The sequence below is a fragment of the Rhinoraja longicauda genome, chromosome 4, assembly GCF_053455715.1.
Source record: "Rhinoraja longicauda isolate Sanriku21f chromosome 4, sRhiLon1.1, whole genome shotgun sequence".
Lineage (NCBI taxonomy): Eukaryota > Metazoa > Chordata > Chondrichthyes > Rajiformes > Arhynchobatidae > Rhinoraja > Rhinoraja longicauda.
The window spans coordinates 33,847,613-33,868,757 of NC_135956.1; the positions used below are offsets into that span (position 1 = coordinate 33,847,613).

Here is a 21,145-nt window from a genome sequence, read left to right on the forward strand (position 1 = left end):
CCACATTATACTGAATCTGCCATGCATCTGCCCACTCACCCAACCTATCCAAGTCACCCTGCAGCCTCATAGCATCCTCATCGCAGCTCACTCTGCCACCCAGCTTTGTGTCATCCACAAACTTGGAGATGTCACATTTAATTCCCTCGTATAAATTGTTAATACATATCGTAAATAACTGGGATCTCAGCAGAGAGCCTTGTGGCACTCCACTAATCACTGCCTGCCACTCTGAAAAGGACCCGTTAATTCCTACTCTTTGCTTCCTGTCTGCCAACCAGTTCTCGATCCATGTCAATACCCTACCCCCAATACCATGTGCTCTAATTTTGCCCACTAATCACTTGTGTGCGACCATGTCAAAGGCTTTTTGAAAGTCCATATACACCACGTCCACTAACTTCCCCTTATCCATTCTACTTGTTACATCCTCAAAAAATTCCAGAAGATTAGTCAAGCATAATTTCCCCTTCATAAATCCATGCTGACTTTGATCAATCCTGTCACTGCTTTCTAAATGCGTTGCTATAACATCTTTAACAATCGACTCAAGCATCTCCCACTCCTTTTGTAAGGCTCCCTGGTCTGTAATTCCATGTTTTCTTTCTCCCTCCTTTCTTAAAAAGTGGAGTTACATTGGCTACACTCATTTTCCACAGGAACTGATCCAGAGTCGAGAGAACATTGGAAAATGAACACCAATGCATCCACGATTTCTAGGGCCTCCTCCTTGAGTACTCTGAGATGCAGATCATCAGGCCCTGGGGATTTATCTGTCTTCAGTCCCAACAGTTTACCTGACACCATTTCCCGACTAATGTGGATTCCCTTCAGTTCCTCCCTCCCACTAGATCCTCGGTCCCCTAGTATTTCTGGGAGATTGCTTGTATCCTCCTTAGTGACTCTAATCCATTTCAGTAGCCTATTCCAGCTTTCTTCCCTTTCCCTGCATCCCTTTCAGCATTAAGAAATGTATTTTCTGTTCCTCTAAACCCAGTACTTTGGGCGCTACAGTGACGTAGCGGTGGAACTGCTGCCTTCTATAACTTGTCCCTAGTGTGTAGAATAGAACTAGTGTATGGGTGATCACTGGTCGGCACACACTCGGTGGGCCAGAGGGCCTTTTTCCCAGCTGTAATTCTAAACTAAACTACACTAAATCAATGGGGGCAAGTTTGTGACCTGCTGCATCACCATGCCACCTTTAAACTCATTACCCCCACTTCCCCAACACTACCCGTTCCTTGGGCGAGGCATTTGCTAGCGGGGTTATGTCTCTGGATTATTAGTCTAGGCTTCTAATTACTATCTTCAATAGCACACCCACTGTTCCAACGTATCATCGATGACTAGTGCCTATTAGTGACCGTTTTAGTTTGATGCTTCCATTTGATTTCACTCCCACTTCTAATGATCTATGTTTCCCTGGTCCAGCATATTAGTTCTGTTCTTTATTTATTGATAACAGCCTGGGACCCGCCTGGGGTGGCATCGAGATTGAATGTGGATCCGGCGGGGTGGAGGTGGGGGGGTTGTGTGTGGGTTGCTGCCACGTACAGTTGCGGGGAATAGATAGGCTGTTTGGTCAACATCTGTAACTTTGTCGGGGCCAAAACGTGGCCATACCTGTGTACTCCTTAGGTGAGGTCTGCTACTGTACATGATTTTACCGGGTTGTGTGGAAAGCAAACCATTTCACTGTACATGTCAGTCACCATAACATATAATTGAATCATTGAATTCTATTGCATACAATCATCCAAAGTAAAATCTTTGTCAGTGCTTAGAGCTTTACGGAGCACGGTAACGCCTCGATTCACTTGTTTCCAGTGTTTATGCGGCCACAATCTGGCATTCACACGTTCCACAGAGCTTTCTCTTAAGGAGCACTATTTACTTAACAGTTGCTTCGGAAGCACATTGACAGAGCCAATAAAACATCTGTTTGCTGAGGCAGGTAGACAAGCTCTTAGGATCTGTGCTAATGAGATGAGTCTGTCATCTCAATAACACACTCTCATTTACTACGTCTGAGTAACAAGACAGATCTCCTGGGCCTCTCCATGGGGTTGCCAATGAGAAAGTAATCTGTGAAAAGCAGCATTCATCAATGGTGCAGAGAAGCAGATGCCTGAGAGACATCAAGATATCTTTTCCTGCTGTTAATCCATGCCAGGAACCCCATGACTATGTATGTTAAGGATTGCGCTTGTCTGATCACCCACATCATATAATGGAGAGCTGTGATTACTTTACATGGGCTCTCGTGCTATCAGATCCATAGGGCTGAGTTTGCATGTCCTGAATGTCAGGAGGTGTCCATAGAACAGAACAGTGCATACACAAGCCCTTTGGCCCACAACATAAGAGCGTTGTGCAGTGGTAGAGTTGCTGCCCTACAGCGCCAGAGACCTGGGTTCAATCCTGATTATGGACGCTGTCTGTACGGAGTTTGTATGTTCTCCCTGTGATGGTGTGGGTTGTCTCCGGGTGCTCCGGTTTCCTCCCACACTCCAAAGACGTGTAGGTTTGTAGACTAATTGGCTTTGGTGAAATTGTAAATTGTCTCTAATGTTTAGGATAGTGCTAGTGCACGAGTGATAGCTGGTCAGCGGAGAGCCCATGTGCCTGTTTCCGCACTGTATCTATAAAGTCTAAAGTCGAATCATGCCGAACATGATTCCAAGACCAACTCTTACCTGCCTGCACGTAATCCATGTTCCTCCATTCCCTGCTTATCCATGTGCCTATCCCAAAGTCTTTTAAACACCACTATCGAATCTGCCTCCACCACTCACCAGTCTCTGTACAAAAAAATCTTGCCCCGCACTTCTCCTTTAAACTTTGTCCCTCTCACCTAAAAGCTGTGTCCTCCAATATTTTATCCATCCGCCCAGGGAGAAAGATTCTGACTGTCTACCCATCTGTGCCTCTACATTTCTTTCAGGTCTCTTTCAGAGAAAACAATCCAAGTCTGTCCAACCTCTCCCCGTAGATAATAACTTCTAATCGAGGCATCATTCTGGAAAACCTTCTCCACACCCTTTCCAAAGTCTCCACATCCTTCCTGTAATGGAGCGAATACAACCTCATGCAATACTCCAAATGCGGCCTAATCAAAGTCCTATAAAGCTGCAGGTGGGACCAGTTTACTGGGCAAAAGGGGGAGAGGGACCAAGGGACTAGGAACCGGGAGTAGATTCCCAAAGATATTTTCCTTCAGGCCCACAATTTCCCGATCTTCTGATGAGCTGAAGTATTGGCATCCATTTCATCCATGCGCCTCATTAAGATTCAGCTTTGAAGTAAAAGTTATTGAATTGTTGACGTGTACATCAGCTTTGGTCTTCTTGATGTGTTTGTGGGAATGGACTCAAGGGATGTCCCAGAACGGAAGGAGCTCATGAATATTTGTTTAAAGGTTTTTATTCCAGTGTTTACATTATTGATTTTATCCAGTGTTTTTGAAGGGACGATTTTTTTTCCAGGCTTCTGAAATTTTAATTAAAATATCGGTGGAGGTGGAAACTCATTGCAGCTATTTTCCACCTTCTTAAAGTTCAAATTGAGCACAAAAATTTAAGACAGTTGAGCCTGAATTTATAACTCAAGGAATTACAGTTGCTGGCTCACAAAAAAAGACACAAAATGCTGGAGTAATGCAGTGGACCAGGCTGCATCTCTGGAGAACATGGATGGGCTCAGAACCCTTCTTCAGACTTCTTCAATGTCCCGACCCGTCACCTATCCATGTTCTCCAGAGATGTTGCCTGACCCGCTGATTTATTCCAGCACTTTGCGTCTTTAATAAATGGTATGGTTGCCTCATTTTATCGTATTAATTATCTTAAAGAGACCCAAGATCTGTCTTCTCACTTTCAGGCAATTTATATAAGGTTTCGCCTGGCCAGTTGGCTGTGTGGTGTAACATAGTCTTCTGAAGAAGGTTTCTTGAGGGTAAACCTCCCCATGCATGCTTCATGCACCAACAGCTTCTCCTTTTCAATGACCAAAGAGCAAATTGGTGACTACGCTTCTGTAACTTTATGCTAAACTGTATTTGATAGCATTTATGGCATCATAGTCATACAGCGTGGAAACAGGCCGTTTGGCCCAACTTGCCCACGCCAACCAACATGCCCCATCTATACTAGTCCCACCTGCCCACGTTTGGCCCATATCCCTCTAAATCTATCCATTTGTTGCCGGCCCTGATTTGTCCTGGTCTTTTCTCACCTCCAGCTCTTCAACACCTCTCCACACCCCCTACTTTCTGTCTAAAGAAGGATCCTGACCCGAAACGTCACCTATCACCTGCGCATAGTATAAAAAATAAAGTGGATGAGCTTGAGGCTCAGTTAGTCATGGGCAAGTATGAAGTTGTAGGGATCACTGAGACATGGCTACAAGAGGACCAGGGCTGGGAACTGAATATTCAGGGGTACACAACATATAGAAAAGACAGACAGGTGGGCAGAGGGAGTGGGGTTGCTCTGCTGGTAAGGAATGATATTCATTCCCTTGCAAGGGGTGACATAGAATCAGGAGATGTTGAATCAGTATGGACAGAAATGAGGAATTGTAAGGGTAAAAAGACCCTAATGGGAGTTATCTATAGGCCCCCAAACAGTAGCCTCGACATAGGGTGCAAGTTGAATCAGGAGATAAAATTGGCGTGTCACAAATGTAATGCTACGGTGGTTATGGGAGATTTCAACATGCAGGTAGACTGGGAAAATCAGGTTGGAAATGGACCCCAGGAAAGAGAGTTTGTAGAGTGCCTTCGAGATGGATTCTTAGAACAGCTTGTACTGGAGCCTACCAGTGAGAAGGCAATTCTGGATTTAGTGTTGTGTAATGATCCTGATCTGATAAGGGGACTAGAGGTAAAAGAGCCATTAGGAGGCAGTGATCACAACATGATAAGTTTTACTCTGCAAATGGAAAGGCAGAAGGGAAAATCGGAAGTGTCAGTATTACAGTATAGCAAAGGGGATTACAGAGGCATGAGGCAGGAGCTGGCCAAAATTGACTGGAAGGAGGCCCTAGCAGGGAAGACGGTAGAACAGCAATGGCAGGTATTCCTGGGAATAATGCAGAGGTTGCAGGATCAATTTATCCCAAAGAGGCGGAAAGACTCTAAGGGGAGTAAGGGACACCTGTGGCTGACAAGGGAAGTCAAGGACAGCATAAAAATAAAGGAGAGGAAGTATAACATAGCAAAGAAGAGTGGGAAGACAGAGGATTGGGACTCTTTTAAAGAGCAACAAAAGTTAACTAAAAAGGCAATACGGGGAGAAAAGATTAGGTACGAGGGTAAACTAGCCAATAATATAAAGGAGGATAGCAAAAGTTTTTTTAGGTACGTGAAGAGGAAAAAAATAGTCAAGGCAAATGTGGGTCCCTTGAAGACAGAAGCAGGGGAATTTATTATGGGGAACAAAGAAATGGCAGACGAGTTAAACCATTACTTTGGATCTGTCTTTACAGAGGAAGATACACACAATCTCCCAAATGTTCTAGGGGCCGGAGAACCTAGGGTGATGGAGGAACTGAAGGAAATCCACATTAGGCAGGAAATGGTTTTGGGTAGACTGTTGGGACTGAAGGCTGATAAATCCCCAGGGCCTGATGGTCTGCATCCCAGGGTACTTAAGGAGGTGGCTCTAGAAATAGTGGAAGCATTGGAGATCATTTTTCAATGTTCTATAGATTCAGGATCAGTTCCTGTGGATTGGAGGATAGCAAATGTTATCCCACTTTTTAAGAAAGGAGGGAGAGAGAAAACGGGTAATTATAGACCAGTTAGTCTGACATCAGTGGTGGGGAAGATGCTGGAGTCAATTATAAAAGACGAAATTGCTGGAGGCCAGTTCGTTGGATGCTTTCAAGAGAGAGCTGGATAGAGCTCTTAAGGATAGCGGAGTGAGGGGGTATGGGGAGAAGGCAGGAACGGGGTACTGATTGAGAGTGATCAGCCATGATCGCATTGAATGGCGGTGCTGGCTCGAAGGGCTGAATGGCCTACTCCTGCACCTATTGTCTATTGTCTATTGTCTATCCTTTTTCTCAAGAGATGCTGCCTGATGCGCTGAGATTCTCCAGCATTTTGTGTCTATCTTCCTAATGCACAGGTTTGATATGAGAATTACTGCATCGTCATTGCGTAGCTGAGATGAAGGGATTGGAAATGTCATGATAAGTTATGTTGTTCCCAACAGAAATAATACCTTTATGACAGATTAGAGCTAGACTTCATCTTGCCATTGTCTTGCAAGCAAGTACTAGACTGAAAGACAGCCCCGGGGGTTTTAGTAAATCCTAGCCTACTGCAGAAATGGCAACACACTAATGAACAGGTAATTATGTAACTCCCCAGTCTATTTAAACCAAATTGCAAGTCTATTACCACTGATTACATTTGCCAATTTCAGTTACATCCATTTACATTTGTGCATCAAGACTTTATGTTAACAGGAACTCAATAAAAAATTGTGAAACAATTAGATAATGCTTGAGCGTTATTTTACTTGAGTGCCTCATCTTCAGATTCTCCAAAGTCTTTCCACTATCCTCAAGGCACAAGTCAAGAGTGCATACAAAAACTCTGCAATTGCCCGAAGGAGCACACTCCCAACAACATGTGACTCTGTCCGGGCCATTTGATTGTCATAGAGCCATAGAGTCATACAGCCCAGAAACAGGCCCTTCATCCCAACTCATCCATGCCCCATCTAAGCTAGTCCCATTTGCCCATGTTGGGAACCAAATCTTTCCTAACCATGTACCTGTCCAAGTGTCTTTTAAATGTCGTTATAGTACCTGCCTCAACTAACTCCTCTGGCATCTCGTTCCATATACCTACTACCCATTACGTAAAAAGGTTGCCTCTCAGGTTCCTATTAAATCTTGTCCCTCTCGCCTTAAACCTAAACCCTCTAGTTCTTCGTCCCCTTATGCTGAATAAAAGACCCTATCTATTCACCATATCTATTCCCCTCATGATTTCATTCATTTCCACAAGATCACCCTTCAGTCTCCTGCGCTCCTAGGAATAAAGTCCACTTGCCCAACCTCTCCCTATAGCTCTTCCCCTCAAGTCCTGGCAACCTTATGCATCATCCTAAACACTCATTCCCAACCTCCATGATGCTCCATCGTTAAAGCTTGTGCCATCTAAAAATTGCATTCCTTCTGCTGTCAAGGCCCCTCTGCATCGCTTCCCAAAAATACAACCACCACCACCATGACGCACAAGGCCATTAGGCATCTAGAAACACCGTCACTTGCAGGTTTCCTTCAGGTCATGCTCCAAGCTCACTTGGAAATGCGGTGCCGGTTCTTCATTCCCTCCGGAGCAAAGTTTAGTTTACTTTAGTTTAGAGTTTTTCACTGCGCGGAATCAGGCCTTTCAGTCCACCGACTTGGCACCGACCAGTGATCCCCACACATTAAGACTATCCTACACACACTAGCGACAAAGTATAATTTTACCAAGCCAATTAGCCTACAAAACTGTATGCCTTTGGAGTGTGGGAGTGTTTGGAGTGTGCCGGTCTCTGGCGCTGTAAGGCAGCAACTCCACCTCCACACCACTGTGCTGCCCATGGTGTTAGCACATTGTCCTAGAACATATTGGTCAATTGCATTACAGGAATGCATTCAGTGGATGGACCAATGTCATTCAAAAGAGGTACTGACATTTCTGCTGAGACAGCCACACCATAAATGATTTGAAACATTATTTACCACCCCCCCTACCCCCTCCACCCACCTCACGTTTCTTAGTTCTTTTAGATTACAGAAAATTAAATGTAGAAATGTATCTCCTAAAATGGCATTGGAGGATCGTAGGTCTTCCTAGAGGAGGTTCTACTATCATCAATGATGGTCCAATTCTATACTGCTATCATTGAGTCCGTCCGCACAGTTAAGAAGCTTGTTGGCTGCAACCTTCCCCCCATTGACGAACTGTACACTGCAAGAGCCAGGAAGCGAGCGGGCAAGATCAACTCTGACCCCTTTCGCCCTGGCCACAAACGCTTTGAAGCACTTCCTCTGGAAGGCGCCTCCGGACTGTCAAAGCCGCCACAGCCAGACATAAAAACAGCTTTTTTCCACGAGTGGTAGTTTACTCAATAACCAAAGTATGTAGTTTCTTTTTTGCTCTGGTTTATTTTCACCCACATGTTTAGATCATAATGTTGTATCCTTATTGTTTATGCTTTATTCTTAATTGTTAACTATATGTTTGTGTTGTTATTTGTGAGCGGAGCACCAAGGCACATTCCTTGTATGTGTACATACTTGGCCAATAAACTTATTCATTCATTCATTCATTCATTCATTCATTCATTCATTCATTCATTCATTCATTCATTCATTATTCATTCATTCATCAGATACAATCACTCTATGTATCTTTCCCATTGCTCTGCCTATTGTGGTTGATTGCGTCCATTTACAGTGTTATCTTTACTTCAGTTTTAGTTTTAGAGAAACAGCGGGTTTGATCCTGACTCGAGATATTGTCAGTACGGAGTTTGTACGTTCTCCCTGTGACTGCGTGGGTTTTCCTGGCAGCTCCAGTTTCCTCCCACATTCCAAAGACGTAAAGGTTTTTTGGTTAATTGGCTTCGGTAAAGATTGTAAATTGTCCCCAGTGTGTAGGATAGTGTTGGTGTACAGGGATGGCTAGGGATGATGCGGACTCGGTGGGTAGAAAGGCCTATTTCCGCGCTGTATCCCTAAACTAAGCTAAAAAAAACCTAAAGGTAAGTCCTTTTATTGTAAGGCTGGGCCCTCTGGTCCTAATAGAAACATCCTCTCCACATCCACTCTATCCTGGCCCTCTGTTTGAAATTCACCGCTTATCCTTTCTTGTCAGCTCCTCAAACTGTCCGCATGTCTACCAAAATCTGTGGAGTTCGCATCAAATATATTACCAGTGCCGTGACAATGCTTCAAATTAACGCTCCGTGGCAGGATTATTCAGGGTAGCACTCTGACTGGACTTGGATTTATCGTGGAGTGATGCTATGGCTGAGTACAGATTAATAAGGTGAGAAATTAACGCACGACAGATCAAGCACTGAAGCATTGGGTTGAATCGAATACAGTACAGAGTGACGTGGTGCTTTAACACAAAATCTTTAGTTTGACGCCTTGACTTAACTAAACATAGCACAAAAAGTAAGGAAATTTGTGTTTGGTAGATTATTTCTTTGTTGTAACAATGCTTCTTGGCAATAAATCTTATACCGTTGGAAAGCCTGTTTATTTCCCTTTTAAATGGTGCCACATTTGTAAGGAACATGCATTTGTGGGATGAGCAGCAGAGCTGAGTATGTGGGTTGCGCCCATGAAAAATCTGCCAAATCTTCTCTGCCAATGCCAAACAGCTTATTCTGCCATTGACTCTTGTTCGGTGTTGTTTGGTGGATTGGATGATTGAAGTCTGAAGAAACAAGACATATTGGCAATTTAACAATTTATTCATTTAATAAACAGGAGCCTCAGTAGTGTGTGGAAGAACCATACACAGCCACAACAGCCTGGCACCTCCTCCTCATGCTGGTCACCAGCCTGGTCACACACTGTTGTGGGATGGCATCCCATTCTTCAACCAGCATTTGTCGCAAGTCAGCCAACGTGGTTGTGTTGGTCACTCTGGCACGAACAGCACGCCCAAGCTGATCCCACAAGTGTTCAATGGGGTTGAGGTCAGGACTGCTGGCAGGCCATTCCATCCTCTCCACTCCCAAATTCTGGAGGTAGTCTGAGAAACCCTGCTCTGTGGGGGCGAGCATTGTCATCTTGGAGGATAGAGTTCGGTCCCAGGCACCTGATTGTCAGCACCTGGGGGTACCAGAAGCTCAAAGCAAGAGTCAATAGCAACAGCAGAATAAGCTGTTTGGCATTGGCAGAGAAGATTTGGCAAATCTTTCATGGGTGCAACCCATATACTCAGCTCTGCTGCTCATCCCACAAATGCATGTTCCTTACAAATGTGGCACCATTTAAAAGGGAAATAAACAGGCTTTCCAACGGTATAAGATTTATTGCCAAGAAGCATTGTTACAACAAAGAAATAATCTACCAAACACAAATTTCCTTACTTTTTGTGCTATGTTTATGTTTTATTACAGAATAATGGCGAGGAAGAACTTGGATTTATTATGAAGATAGACATAAAAAGCTGGAGTAACTCAGCGGGTCAGGCAGCATCTCTGGAGAAAAGGAATAGGTGACGTTTTGGGTCGTGACCAATCTGAAGAAAGGTCTCGACCCAGAAACTTTTTGTGTCTATCTTCGGTATAAACCAGCATCTGCAGTTCTTTCCTGCACACGTTAATTTATTATGGATGGACACTGTGACCAGATGGAGTTTTATCAGATAGTGTTGGGACTAAAAGGTAATGCCTGGAAATTTGCAGGCAAATGTTAGGATTTCTGTACAAAACCATGAGGGGATTTTGGTTTCCAATGCAAGTTTGGACAAATACGAAGCTGTGTTACAGTGGTTACAGATGCACAATATTGTCGGGTTGCTTCACAACTTGGTTTGTGAACAGCTGTGCCCAAGACCTTCAGAAATTGGAGAGTTGTCGGTGAAGCCCATTTCATTACACAGGCCGGACTCCCCAACATTGACTCCATCTACACTTCACGCCTCGGAAAAGTAGCAAACATAATCAGAGGCTTGTCCCACCCCAACCACTCTTTCGTCTCCCTGCTCCTGTTGGGCAAAAGGTAGAGAAGCTTGAAAGTGCGCACTGCCAGACTCAGGAACAGCTTCTTCCTCTCTGTTAGCAGGCTTTCGAACAGTTCTCGCATAAGCTAGGGTACTGTCTGATTCACCTCCACCCCATTGCCGACATTGGACTTTGCCTTGGATACTGATGCACTACAATACTGAGAACTATATTCAGCACTCTGTATCATCCCCTTTGCTCTACATATTGCACTTGAGTTTGACTTGATTGAATTTATGGATTGTATTATCTGAACTGATTGAATAGATTTTTACTGTACCTAGGTTTGAACATTTTGAAATATTTATATGTATCTTTAAATATTTAGGAACACTATTTCTTTAAGATTTTAGAATGTTTTAATTTTTAAGTTTGGAGTTTGGATGTTTTATAACAATTTTTTTAAAATATTTCTGAATGTACCTGCACTACAGACACACTTGGGACACCTCACACCTATCTAACCAGGGGATGATTTGGCCATTTTGTGTATGGGGTTTGGTTTGTTCTACCCTCCAGCACCGTGGAGCATAATACGGTACAACTCAGGAACAGGCCCTTCGGCCCACGATGTCTGTGCTGAACATGACGCCAAATTGAATGAATGTCATCTGCCTCATATGTTGCACAAAGCCACGTCAACGAACAAGATCACAAAATAGAGCAGTGGTTTGCTTTCCAATGGCCCCATTGCGGACATTGGACTTTGTCTAGGGAACTGCTGAGCTACAATGCTGAGAACTATATTCTGCACTCTGTCTATTTCTTCCTTGAACAGAGGCCCAAACAGATCCCATCTTCTAATCCCCTCCTTTGCCTGGTTAAATGTCTTTTCGTTGTGAGAAAATTCTCCTTTGATTCCAGTGACCTCCTCCATGTAAAAGATGTTGCTATGGATGTATGCCATGTCTGCAACTTTGTGGGATACATTAAGTATTCTTTGATTCAGTCCACTCAGGGGGGTCTCTCCAACCTATTTCCTGGTAACCAATTCTGGCTCTGTGCCATTTCCTGCACTTTCTTCCCGCCTGCTGCAAATTGCCATCCTGCTCATCTCCCAATTTCCATCCTACTCATCATCCTCCAAAGATGTGCAGGTTTGTAGGTTAATTGGATTCTGTAAATTATAAATTGCCCCAAATGTGTAGGGATGTGCTAGTGTACAGGGTTATTGCAGGTCGGCGTGGACTTGGTGGGCCGAAGGGCCTATTTCTATGCAGTTTATCTAAAGTATAAAGTCTAATTCTTAAGTTCATAAGTTCTAGGAGCAGGATTAGGCCATTCGGACCACCAAGTCTACTCCACCATTCAATCATGGATGATCTATCTTTCCCTCTCAACCGCATTCTCCTGCCTTAGCCCCATAACCCCTGCAATCTTCACATATTCCACCTCTGAATCACCCCTTCCCTTTTTTGACTTCCCTATCTCCAATTTAGTGATTAAGATAGCAATCAATTTTTGGCAGTAAACCTTGCTTCCCCAGCCATCTAGACCACACTCACTTCTTAACTTCCCATCTCACTTCTTAAGAGGGCACCCTTCCATTCTGGAAGTTTCTCCATCTCTGTCCACTTTGCTTATATGATGCCACCTTCCACTAAGTGCTTCCAATCTGCCTCCTGTTTCTCGATTGAGGATTCTCTACTCAATTCTTCATGGTGCGTGTAACCATATCCCTTCTAACTTCCTCATTTCCTACTAGCACAAGATACCCATGATCTATCCATTAGCATCTGGCATTATTTTGCACTCTTAACCTGGTTGCCAAAACCAGCTTCTCCTGTCCATCCCCTTTCAGTGGTCCAAAGGGACCATCCCTCATCTTTACTCCCCATGTCCAAACTTCCTATCTTCTCCAATGCCTTCAAAGACGTCATTGAGTCCTGTGATCACTTCTCTTCAATTCTGTCCAATCCATTGGGACATTTAGAATGGATGTTGGAGTCAGTCAAAATACCCTTCTAAAGAAGGGTCTCAACACAAAACGTCACCTATCCATCTTCTCCAGAGATGTCTGACCTGTTTATTTACCCCAGCACTTTGTGTCCTTAAATGACCCCTCATGTTTGTGCCATCATTTAATAAGGTTCTACTATATTTCTACATTTTTGGCATTTCATTGATTCCACTTGTGTAACATGATCCAGCTTGAAAGTACTCAATGAGTGAGCACTTTCTGGCTACAGGGTTGAAAATTACAGCCGTTCGTGTAAGAAGTTCTCCATCATTGCTGAATGGTTCGTCCGTGACTCTAAGATTAAGCCCATTGGTTAAACGGAAAATGCCCCCTAAGTATTTACCCTGTTAATCCTTCATGAAACTAGATAAGTCTTTTCCATCTCTGCTGCATTGAATATCAGTAACATCAAAGAATTCCATCTTACTTGCAAAAGTTTCTCCACTGTAAATATAATGCGTGGTGCACTTCCTTCTCTTTATTGATGCTGGTGAATAGCCAAAACTATAACAACATATGAACCTTGTCTGCTATGCACCATGATTCTGCTCACTAATATTAATAAATGTATCACTTGCTTACCTTGGGTGGCGATATAATGGTTCGGTCTGTGGTAGCCCTAGAAGATGAAATAAGAGCTCAGTAAGATAATGTAGGAATTTGTTCTAATGCAATGATTTTGTCTTATAAATGTTGAGAATCAAAACAGTGAACTACTTCAAAATTGTTAAAATGCTTCTGCAGAAGAAATTAACTAGTGGTGTGCCGCAAGGCTCGGTGCTGGGACCCCAGTTATTTACAATATATATTAATGATTTAGATGAGGGAATTAAATGAGACATCTCCAAGTTTGCTAATGACACAAAGCTGGGTGGCAGTGTGAGCTGCGAGGAGGATGCTATGAGGCTGCAGGGTGCATTAAAGTTTGACAAGCAAGTCAACGCTGTGGTAAAAGCCAGCTTCTTCCAGCTTCGTACCATAGCTAAAATCAACCCATTCCTCCAATTTGACGACATTGAAAAAATCATTCACGCATTCATTTCCTCCCGCCTAGACTACTGCTACTCCCTATACACTGGGATCAGCCAATCATCCCTGTAATTGGTCCAAAACACCGCAGCGAGACTCCTGACGGGTACCCGTAAAAGGGACCACATCACCCCGATTCTGGCTTCTCTCCACTGACTCCCAGTATGGTACAGAATCAACTTCAAGCTCCTCATATTCACATACAAAGCCCTAAACGGGCTTGCCCCCCCCCTATATCAAAAATCTTCTCACCCACCACTCTATCTCCAGGTCCCTCAGGTCGGCCGATTTGGGGCTACTCACTATCCCGCGGTCTAGGCTTAACCTCAGGGGTGACCGCGCTTTTGCGGTTGCAGCTCCGAGACTGTGGAACAGCATTCCTCTCCCCATCAGAACTGCCCCCTCCATCGACTCCTTTAAGTCCAGGCTCAAAACCTATTTCTACTCCCTAGCGTTTGAGGCCCTCTGAGGGGGCGCTGTGAACTGTGTATGTATGTGCTGTTATGTTTGTGTGCCATTGTATGTTCGTTTCTTAGTACCTGAACTGATGTACAGCACTTTGGACAACGTGGGTTGTTTTTAAATGTGCTATACAAATAAAATTGACGACTTGACTTGGCTTGACTTGGATAGGTTGGGTGAGAGTGCAGATGCATGGCAGATGCAGTATAATGTGGATAAATGTGAGGTTATCCACTTTGGTGGTAAAGCAGATTATTATCTGAATGGTGTCAGATTAGGAAAATGGGAGGTGCAACGATGGGTGTGCTTGTACATCAGTCACTGGAAGTAAGCCAGCCGGTACAGCAGCTATCTAATCCTCATTGCGAAAGAAGCTAATCTTCATTACGAGAGGATTTGAGTTTAGGAGCAAAGAGGTCCTACTGCAGTTCTACAGGGCCCTGGTGAGACCGCACCTGGAGTATTGTGTGCAATTTTCGTCTCCTAATTTGATGAAGGACATTATTTCTAGTGAGGGAGTGCAGGGTAGATTCACCAGGTTCATTCCCGGGTTGGCAGGACTGAGATATGATGAAAGAAAGGTTCGACTGGGCTTGTATTCACTGGAATTGAGATGAGAGGAGATCTTATAGAAACATATAACATTCTTCAAAGATTGAACAGGCTAGATGCAGGAAAAATGTTCCTGATGTTGGGGGAGTCCAGAACCAGGGGTTATAGTTTAAGAATAAGGGGTAGGCCATTTAGGACTGAGATGAGGAAAGATTTTTCACCCAGAGAGTTGTAAATCTGTGGAATTCTCTGCCACAGAAGACAGTGGAGGTCAATTCACTGGATGTTTTCAAGAGGGAGTTAGATTTAGCTCTTAGGGCTAAGGAATCAAGGGATATGGGGAAAAAGCAGGAACGGGGTACTGATTTCAGATGATCAGCCATGATCAAATTGAATGGCAGTGCTGGCTTGAAGGGTCGAATGGCCTGCTCTTGCACCTTTTTTCTGTTTCTTTGTTTCTATGTTGTAATCAGACCAATTTTCGGTACTTTGACACACTCAAAATCAGATACATTCAGATGCCGGTTAATCTGTTTTGCATTTTCATGACTTTTTCTTCTTATCTGACAAATATGTATATATATATTTTTTCACTTAATTGTTTCTTTCATTACAAGGACCCAATGAAAGCTATCTACAGTTGAATGTTCTAAGTGGTGGGAACTGCCCGCTCAACTCTATCTTTGAAAACCAATTGCATTGAGTCATTTAAACCAAATTTTGGAAATGTGTTACAGAGGACATTCGTTAGCATTTCACATATTACCATAATGTGACCAGGGGTCACATTTCTTCCACACAATGTGGTTTTCTTTTGATTATATGAAATTTCAGTTTATTTTAATAATAATAATAATAATGCATTACATTTATATAGCGCTTTTCATACACTCAAAGACGCTTTACAGGGATTTAAAGAACATAGGGAAGTGAATAAATAGATAAATAAGTAAACGAACAGAGAAAGGAGACAGAGGGTGAGGTGACCTTCAGTGGTTGAAGGCAGTACTGAACAGGTGAGACTTCAGTGATGTTTTGAATGTGGTGAGTGAGGAGGAGTTTGCTGGAGTTTTATATATTATACTCAGTAATAACTCATGTTTCGTTTCATAACTTTGGGGTTTTGAACTCTTGTGTTTCCACTTCCAGTTCTGACAAAAGGCTGTCAATATGAAATATTGATTCTGTTCCTCTCCCTCTCGACAGATCTTGTCTGAAGTGCTGAGTGTTTCCAACATATTCTGTCTTTTTTGATTATTCAGAATCTGTAGTGTTTTTATGTCCTTAGCAATGAGTGAGAATTCCAATTCCAAAATATAAAAATGGAAGGTAGGACAGTTGCTCAGTAGGACAGGCTGCATTCATGGAAGGAGAAATAGAGTCACAATGTCTGGGAAAGTAAGAGAAGGATTGCATTTTGAGTTGGAGAAGGAGGGAAGGGTGGAGAGCATCGAGGGATGGAGTGAAGATAAATATTGGCCAGATAACAATGGGCGGCATAGTGGCGCAGCGGGTAGAGCTGCTGCCTCATAGATCCTGATCCTGACCTTGGGTACCGTCTATGTGGAGTTTGCATCTCCTCTATGAGGAGAGGGTTGAGGGGGATGGAGTGGGGGGGAGGGGAGGGGGAAGGGGAGGGAGGGGGGAGTGGGCGAGGAGAGTGTGCTGCACCAACTCAGGAGAGGTTTGGGCCCAACGGTCTAGTATATTACTAAAACTCTCGGTTTGTTTGTGTGTATATGTTTATGTCTTTATGTGTGTACCATGCCCTCTACACTGCCAAAACGCTACATGACAGCGCAAAAATGTTAGGCCCACCCTACTCACCATTCCCCTGTGGTGTGAATAAACCCACTTTTTTTACTTTTTAAAAACAGTTTACTGAATAAACCTTAATAAATGCGCCCCCCCCCCCCCGGGAGGACCAGTGGGAGGACCGACGCCCGTCCCGGCGTGCCCCGCGCCTGACCTTCCTCCCATGGTGCAGCGTGCCGCAAAGGCGGTGGCAGAGGATCCACAAGATGGCCGTCGCCCGCCGAGGGGATGGGTGAGGGGGTCGGCGGGAGGGATGGGGGAAGGGGTGAAGGGGAGAATGGCATGGGGGAAGTGGGTGGGGGGGGGAGAGGGGAGGAGGGGGAGGGGAGGGAGGGGTGAAGGGGATGGGGGAGGGGTGAAGGGGAGGAGGGAATGCTGCACCAATGCAGGAGAGCTGTCTGTATGGAGTTTGTATGTTCTCCCCGTGACACGCTTGGGTTTTCTCCGAGTGCTCCAGTTTTCTCCCACACAAAGTCAGGCAGGTTGGTAGACTAATTGGCTTGGTAAAATTGTAAATTGTTCCTCGTGTGTTGGATAGTGTTAGTGTGCGGGGATCGCTGGTTGGCGCCGTCTTGGTGGGGCGAAAGGTTCATTCCGTGCTGTATTTTTAAACTAAACTAAAGTAAAAACTAATCTCACTGAGAAACAGGAATAAAATCCATATCTTTCAGTGTTGTCTTCAAGCACTCTAAGGTGGGTAGAAGATAAATTAGCTGTTAAATAAAATGTTCCAATAATGGACAACAAACTACTTCCACATCTCTGGTCTCTTTAGAAAGTTTCTCAATTCCCTGAGAAACTGTGAACCAGAATGATTACAAAATCACTTGCATTCTGACACAAGGCAATCACAGATACTCATTTCCTCGTGGGACCTCGTCTCACTTGAAAGAACCTCTTATGGTTCAATAATTCAACCCAAAGAGTGTCTGCTGGACAATGACCACACAGATAGCCTGTTTCTGATAGACCCAGGTCAGTGAATAGAACAGTCCTAAATCAGTGTAGAAAGGAACTGCTGATGCTGGTTTTTACCGAAGATAGACACAAAGTGCTGGAGTAACTCAGCGGGACAGGCAGCATCTCTGGAGAAAAAGGATGGGTGACGTGTCGGGTCTGAAGAAGGGTTCCCAACTGAAATGGCACTCATTCTTTTTCTCCAGAGATGCTGCCTGACCCGCTGAGTTACTCCAGCACTTTGTGTCCTTAATTATGAGAGGGGATCTTATCGAAACGTATAAGATTATTAAGGGGTTGGACACATTAGAGGCAGGAAACATGTTCCCAATTTTGGGGGAGTCCAGAACCAGGGGCCACAGTTTAAGAATAAGGGGTAGGCCATTTAGAACATAGATGAGGAAAAACCTTTTCAGTCAGAGAGTTGTGAATCTGTGGAATTCTCTGCCTCAGAGGGCAGTGGAGGCCAATTCTCTGAATACATTCAAGAGAGAGCTAGATAGAGCTCTTAAGGATAGCGGAGTCAGGGGGTATGGGGATAAAGGAGGAACGGGGTACTGATTGAGAATGATCAGCCATGATCACATTGAATGGCGGTGCTGGCTCGAAGGGCCGAATGGCCTCCTCCTGCACCTATTGGCTATTGTCTATTAGTGTTACACCAGCAGCATTTCCATGAGAAGTCACAGCATGACAGGTACGGGAAGAGCAAAAGCAGGGAAGAGCATTGCAAGCTGCCCAGTCACATTGTAAACAAGAGTAAAAGGAGCTTTAACCTGCCTCTGTTCTGTGTCTCAACCATCTCAAATTATTTGGTCTCAAACTCTGGGAACACACATTTAAAAGAATCTATTTATTCACAAAATGCTGGAGTAACTCAGCAGGTCAGGCAGCATCTCAGGAAAGAAGGAATAGGTGACGTTTCGGGTTGAGACCCTTCTTCAGACCGTGGTCTGAAGAAGGGTCTCAACCCGAAACGTCACCTATTCCTTCTCTCCTGAGATGCTGCCTGACCTGCTGAGTTACTCCAGCATTTTGTGAATAAATACCTTCGATTTGTACCAGCGATCTGCAGTTATTTTCTTACATTTAAAAGAATCTTCATTCACCCATAAATCAGAACCATCACTGGCTTTAAATCAGCTAAAAGAAATTCTTAAAGGTACGTTCCAGTTTTCAGTCACTTACCTCCACAAAGTTTGCATTAATGTAATCAGAATTTGAATCACCCTCCAAAGCTTGCAGTAGGACCCGGGAATGATCATCTGAAGAACCAAACAGCCAGCGATTAGTCAATAAATATCACAGACCTTACGGAGCGAGCTGCAGGAGAAGGTAGTTGAGGCAGTTACTATCGCAAGAAACATTTGGACAGGTACATGGATAGACCAGGTTCAGAGGGATATGGGTCAAACACAAGCAGATGGGACTAGTGTGGATGAGGCATATTGTTCAGTGTTGGCTAGTTGGGCCAAAGGGCCTGTTTCCACGCTGTATGACTCTATGACTTAACAAGCATAACGTCAGGAGTGGCCACATTTGGTACAAAGTAAAAGAAACAGTGGGATAGACATAAGGAGAATTGAGATAACAATTAGTTTCATTTTTATTCACAAAGTGCTGGAGTAACTCAGCAGGTCGGGCAGCATCTCGGGAGAGAAGGAATGGGTGACGTTTCGGGTCGAGACCCTTCTTCAGACTTCAGTCTGAAGAAGGGTCTCGATCCGAATTGTCACCCATTCCTTCTCTCCCGAGATGCTGCCCGACCTGCTGAGTTACTCCAGCACTTCATGAAGACCACATCTAGTTTCATTTTTAGTTCATTCATACAGCATGAAAACAGGCCTGCATATACTCTGGGTGCTCCAGTTTCCTCCAACACTGCAAAGACATGCAGCTTTGTAGGTTAATTGGCATCTGTAAATTGTCCCTAGTGTGTAGAATAGAACTAGTGTGAATGGGTGATCGCTGGCCTGCGCTAACTCGGTGGGCTGAAGGGCCCATTTCCACATTGTACCTCTAAACTAAACTAAACATCACTGTTTCTACGCAACGCTGAATGTGACTGAATGTTGCTACAAAACTCTAAATTCAATTTGCATATAGACAACATTGCTGATGGGGAACGAGAACCAATATAAATCTGGGGTCTTCTGTACATGATATGGAGAAGTGGAATGGGGCTTCAATAACTAATTTACAAGTCCAACGCACAAATCATTCAATGACGTACATGATCCTGTTTTATCACAGCGATGGCCTTCAAAATTCTACAGGCTCTTCATATCAGAAGAAATAATGGTGATGCAATTAAGAGAGTTGTCCTACCTTAATTCAATTTTAAACAAATGTATGCGATATCCTTGATATGAGGTATTATGATGTTAGCTATTAAGCAAGGAAGTGCAAAGAACATTGGTGATGAGAATGTAAAAATATTGGGGCAAGTGTAAAATATTGCACGTACGAAGGGGGAAAAACTCTAGAATAATTTTATAATATAGTTGAAAGAGGTCTGAGGATATGAACTTTCGTGATATACAGCCGGGTAGATATTGATTATCATTTTGCTCATTTTCCGAGGGAGAAATTGAGGTAAAGGTCACCACCATGGAGATGAGCCTAGAACTGCCCCAAACAAGAACAAATTCTGTGCTAAGTCTTTTCTATTTCAATAGCATCATTCGGTTTTCCAGGCAGTGGTTATCTTTTATGTAGAAGTTTATTCAGTTTGCTCGAGGAGAATGACAGTGGCCATGCGGCTGACTATGAAACCTTGATGAAGTGTGATGGGATAAGAATCCAACCTCACAAGAGCACCATGCATCATTTAGTCTGGCGCTGTAAGGCAGCAACTCTACCGCTGCACCACCATGCATGCCGCTCCCTGCCTTTCAATCATGGCTGATCCAATGTTCCCTGGTGAGGGTGTGGAGCTCACCATCACTGGGAAAAGCTGATTTCAGCCCCAAGCTCCTGATCTGTGGTCACCCGGTACTGAGGGAGGAGGGTCAGTCAGGGGTGGGAATGGGAGGGGGAGTTGAAGTGCTCGGCCACTGGGAGATCAGTTTGGTCAATGCTGACCGAGCGAGTTCCCTGTCTGGTTGCTCCTCAGCCTGACCAAGATGACCATCCAAGGGCCCAGGCAGCGGGCAGTCGAGGGTTCTGCTTAAGTCGACTGCCTGCACCTCTTCCGGGCTTAAGTCCATGCCCACGTGCCTCTGGAGTGGGAACTTGCGGTGTCCGGACTCTGGAGGTTTTCCATGAATGTTGGTCACCATAGGGTGCTGAATACATCGTGGATATGGATAAGGAAGAGCATCAAAGGTTGCGGGGAGAAGGCAGGGCATTGGGGCTGACAGGGAAAAATAGATCAGCCATGATTGAATGGCAGGATGTTGCACGGTGGTGCAGCGGTAGAGTTGCTGCTTTACAGTGCCAGAGACCCGGATTCAATCCTGACTACGGATGCTGTCTGTACGCAGTTTGCACATTCTCCCCGTGACCGCGTGGGTTTTCCCCGGGTGCTCTGATTTCCTCCCACCCTCCAAAGTCGTACAGATTTGGAGGTTAATTGGGTTCGGTAAAATTGTAAATTGTCCCCAGTGTAGGATAG

The 21,145-nt window shown here is 44.3% G+C and overlaps 1 protein-coding gene across 6 annotated transcripts in view; it reads right to left on the reverse strand.

Annotated features, from left to right (window-relative positions):
* Positions 1-21,145, reverse strand: part of LOC144592686 (receptor-type tyrosine-protein phosphatase mu) — a 606,124-nt gene that overhangs the window by 63,061 nt on the left and 521,918 nt on the right. For all 6 annotated transcript variants that reach the window (XM_078397499.1, XM_078397500.1, XM_078397496.1 and 3 more), the window contains 2 exons: positions 18,718-18,794; positions 13,297-13,333 (listed from right to left, as the gene is read on the reverse strand). In XM_078397499.1, the coding sequence (XP_078253625.1) occupies positions 13,297-13,333; positions 18,718-18,794 (114 nt within the window). The remainder of the gene's footprint in view (positions 1-13,296; positions 13,334-18,717; positions 18,795-21,145) is intronic.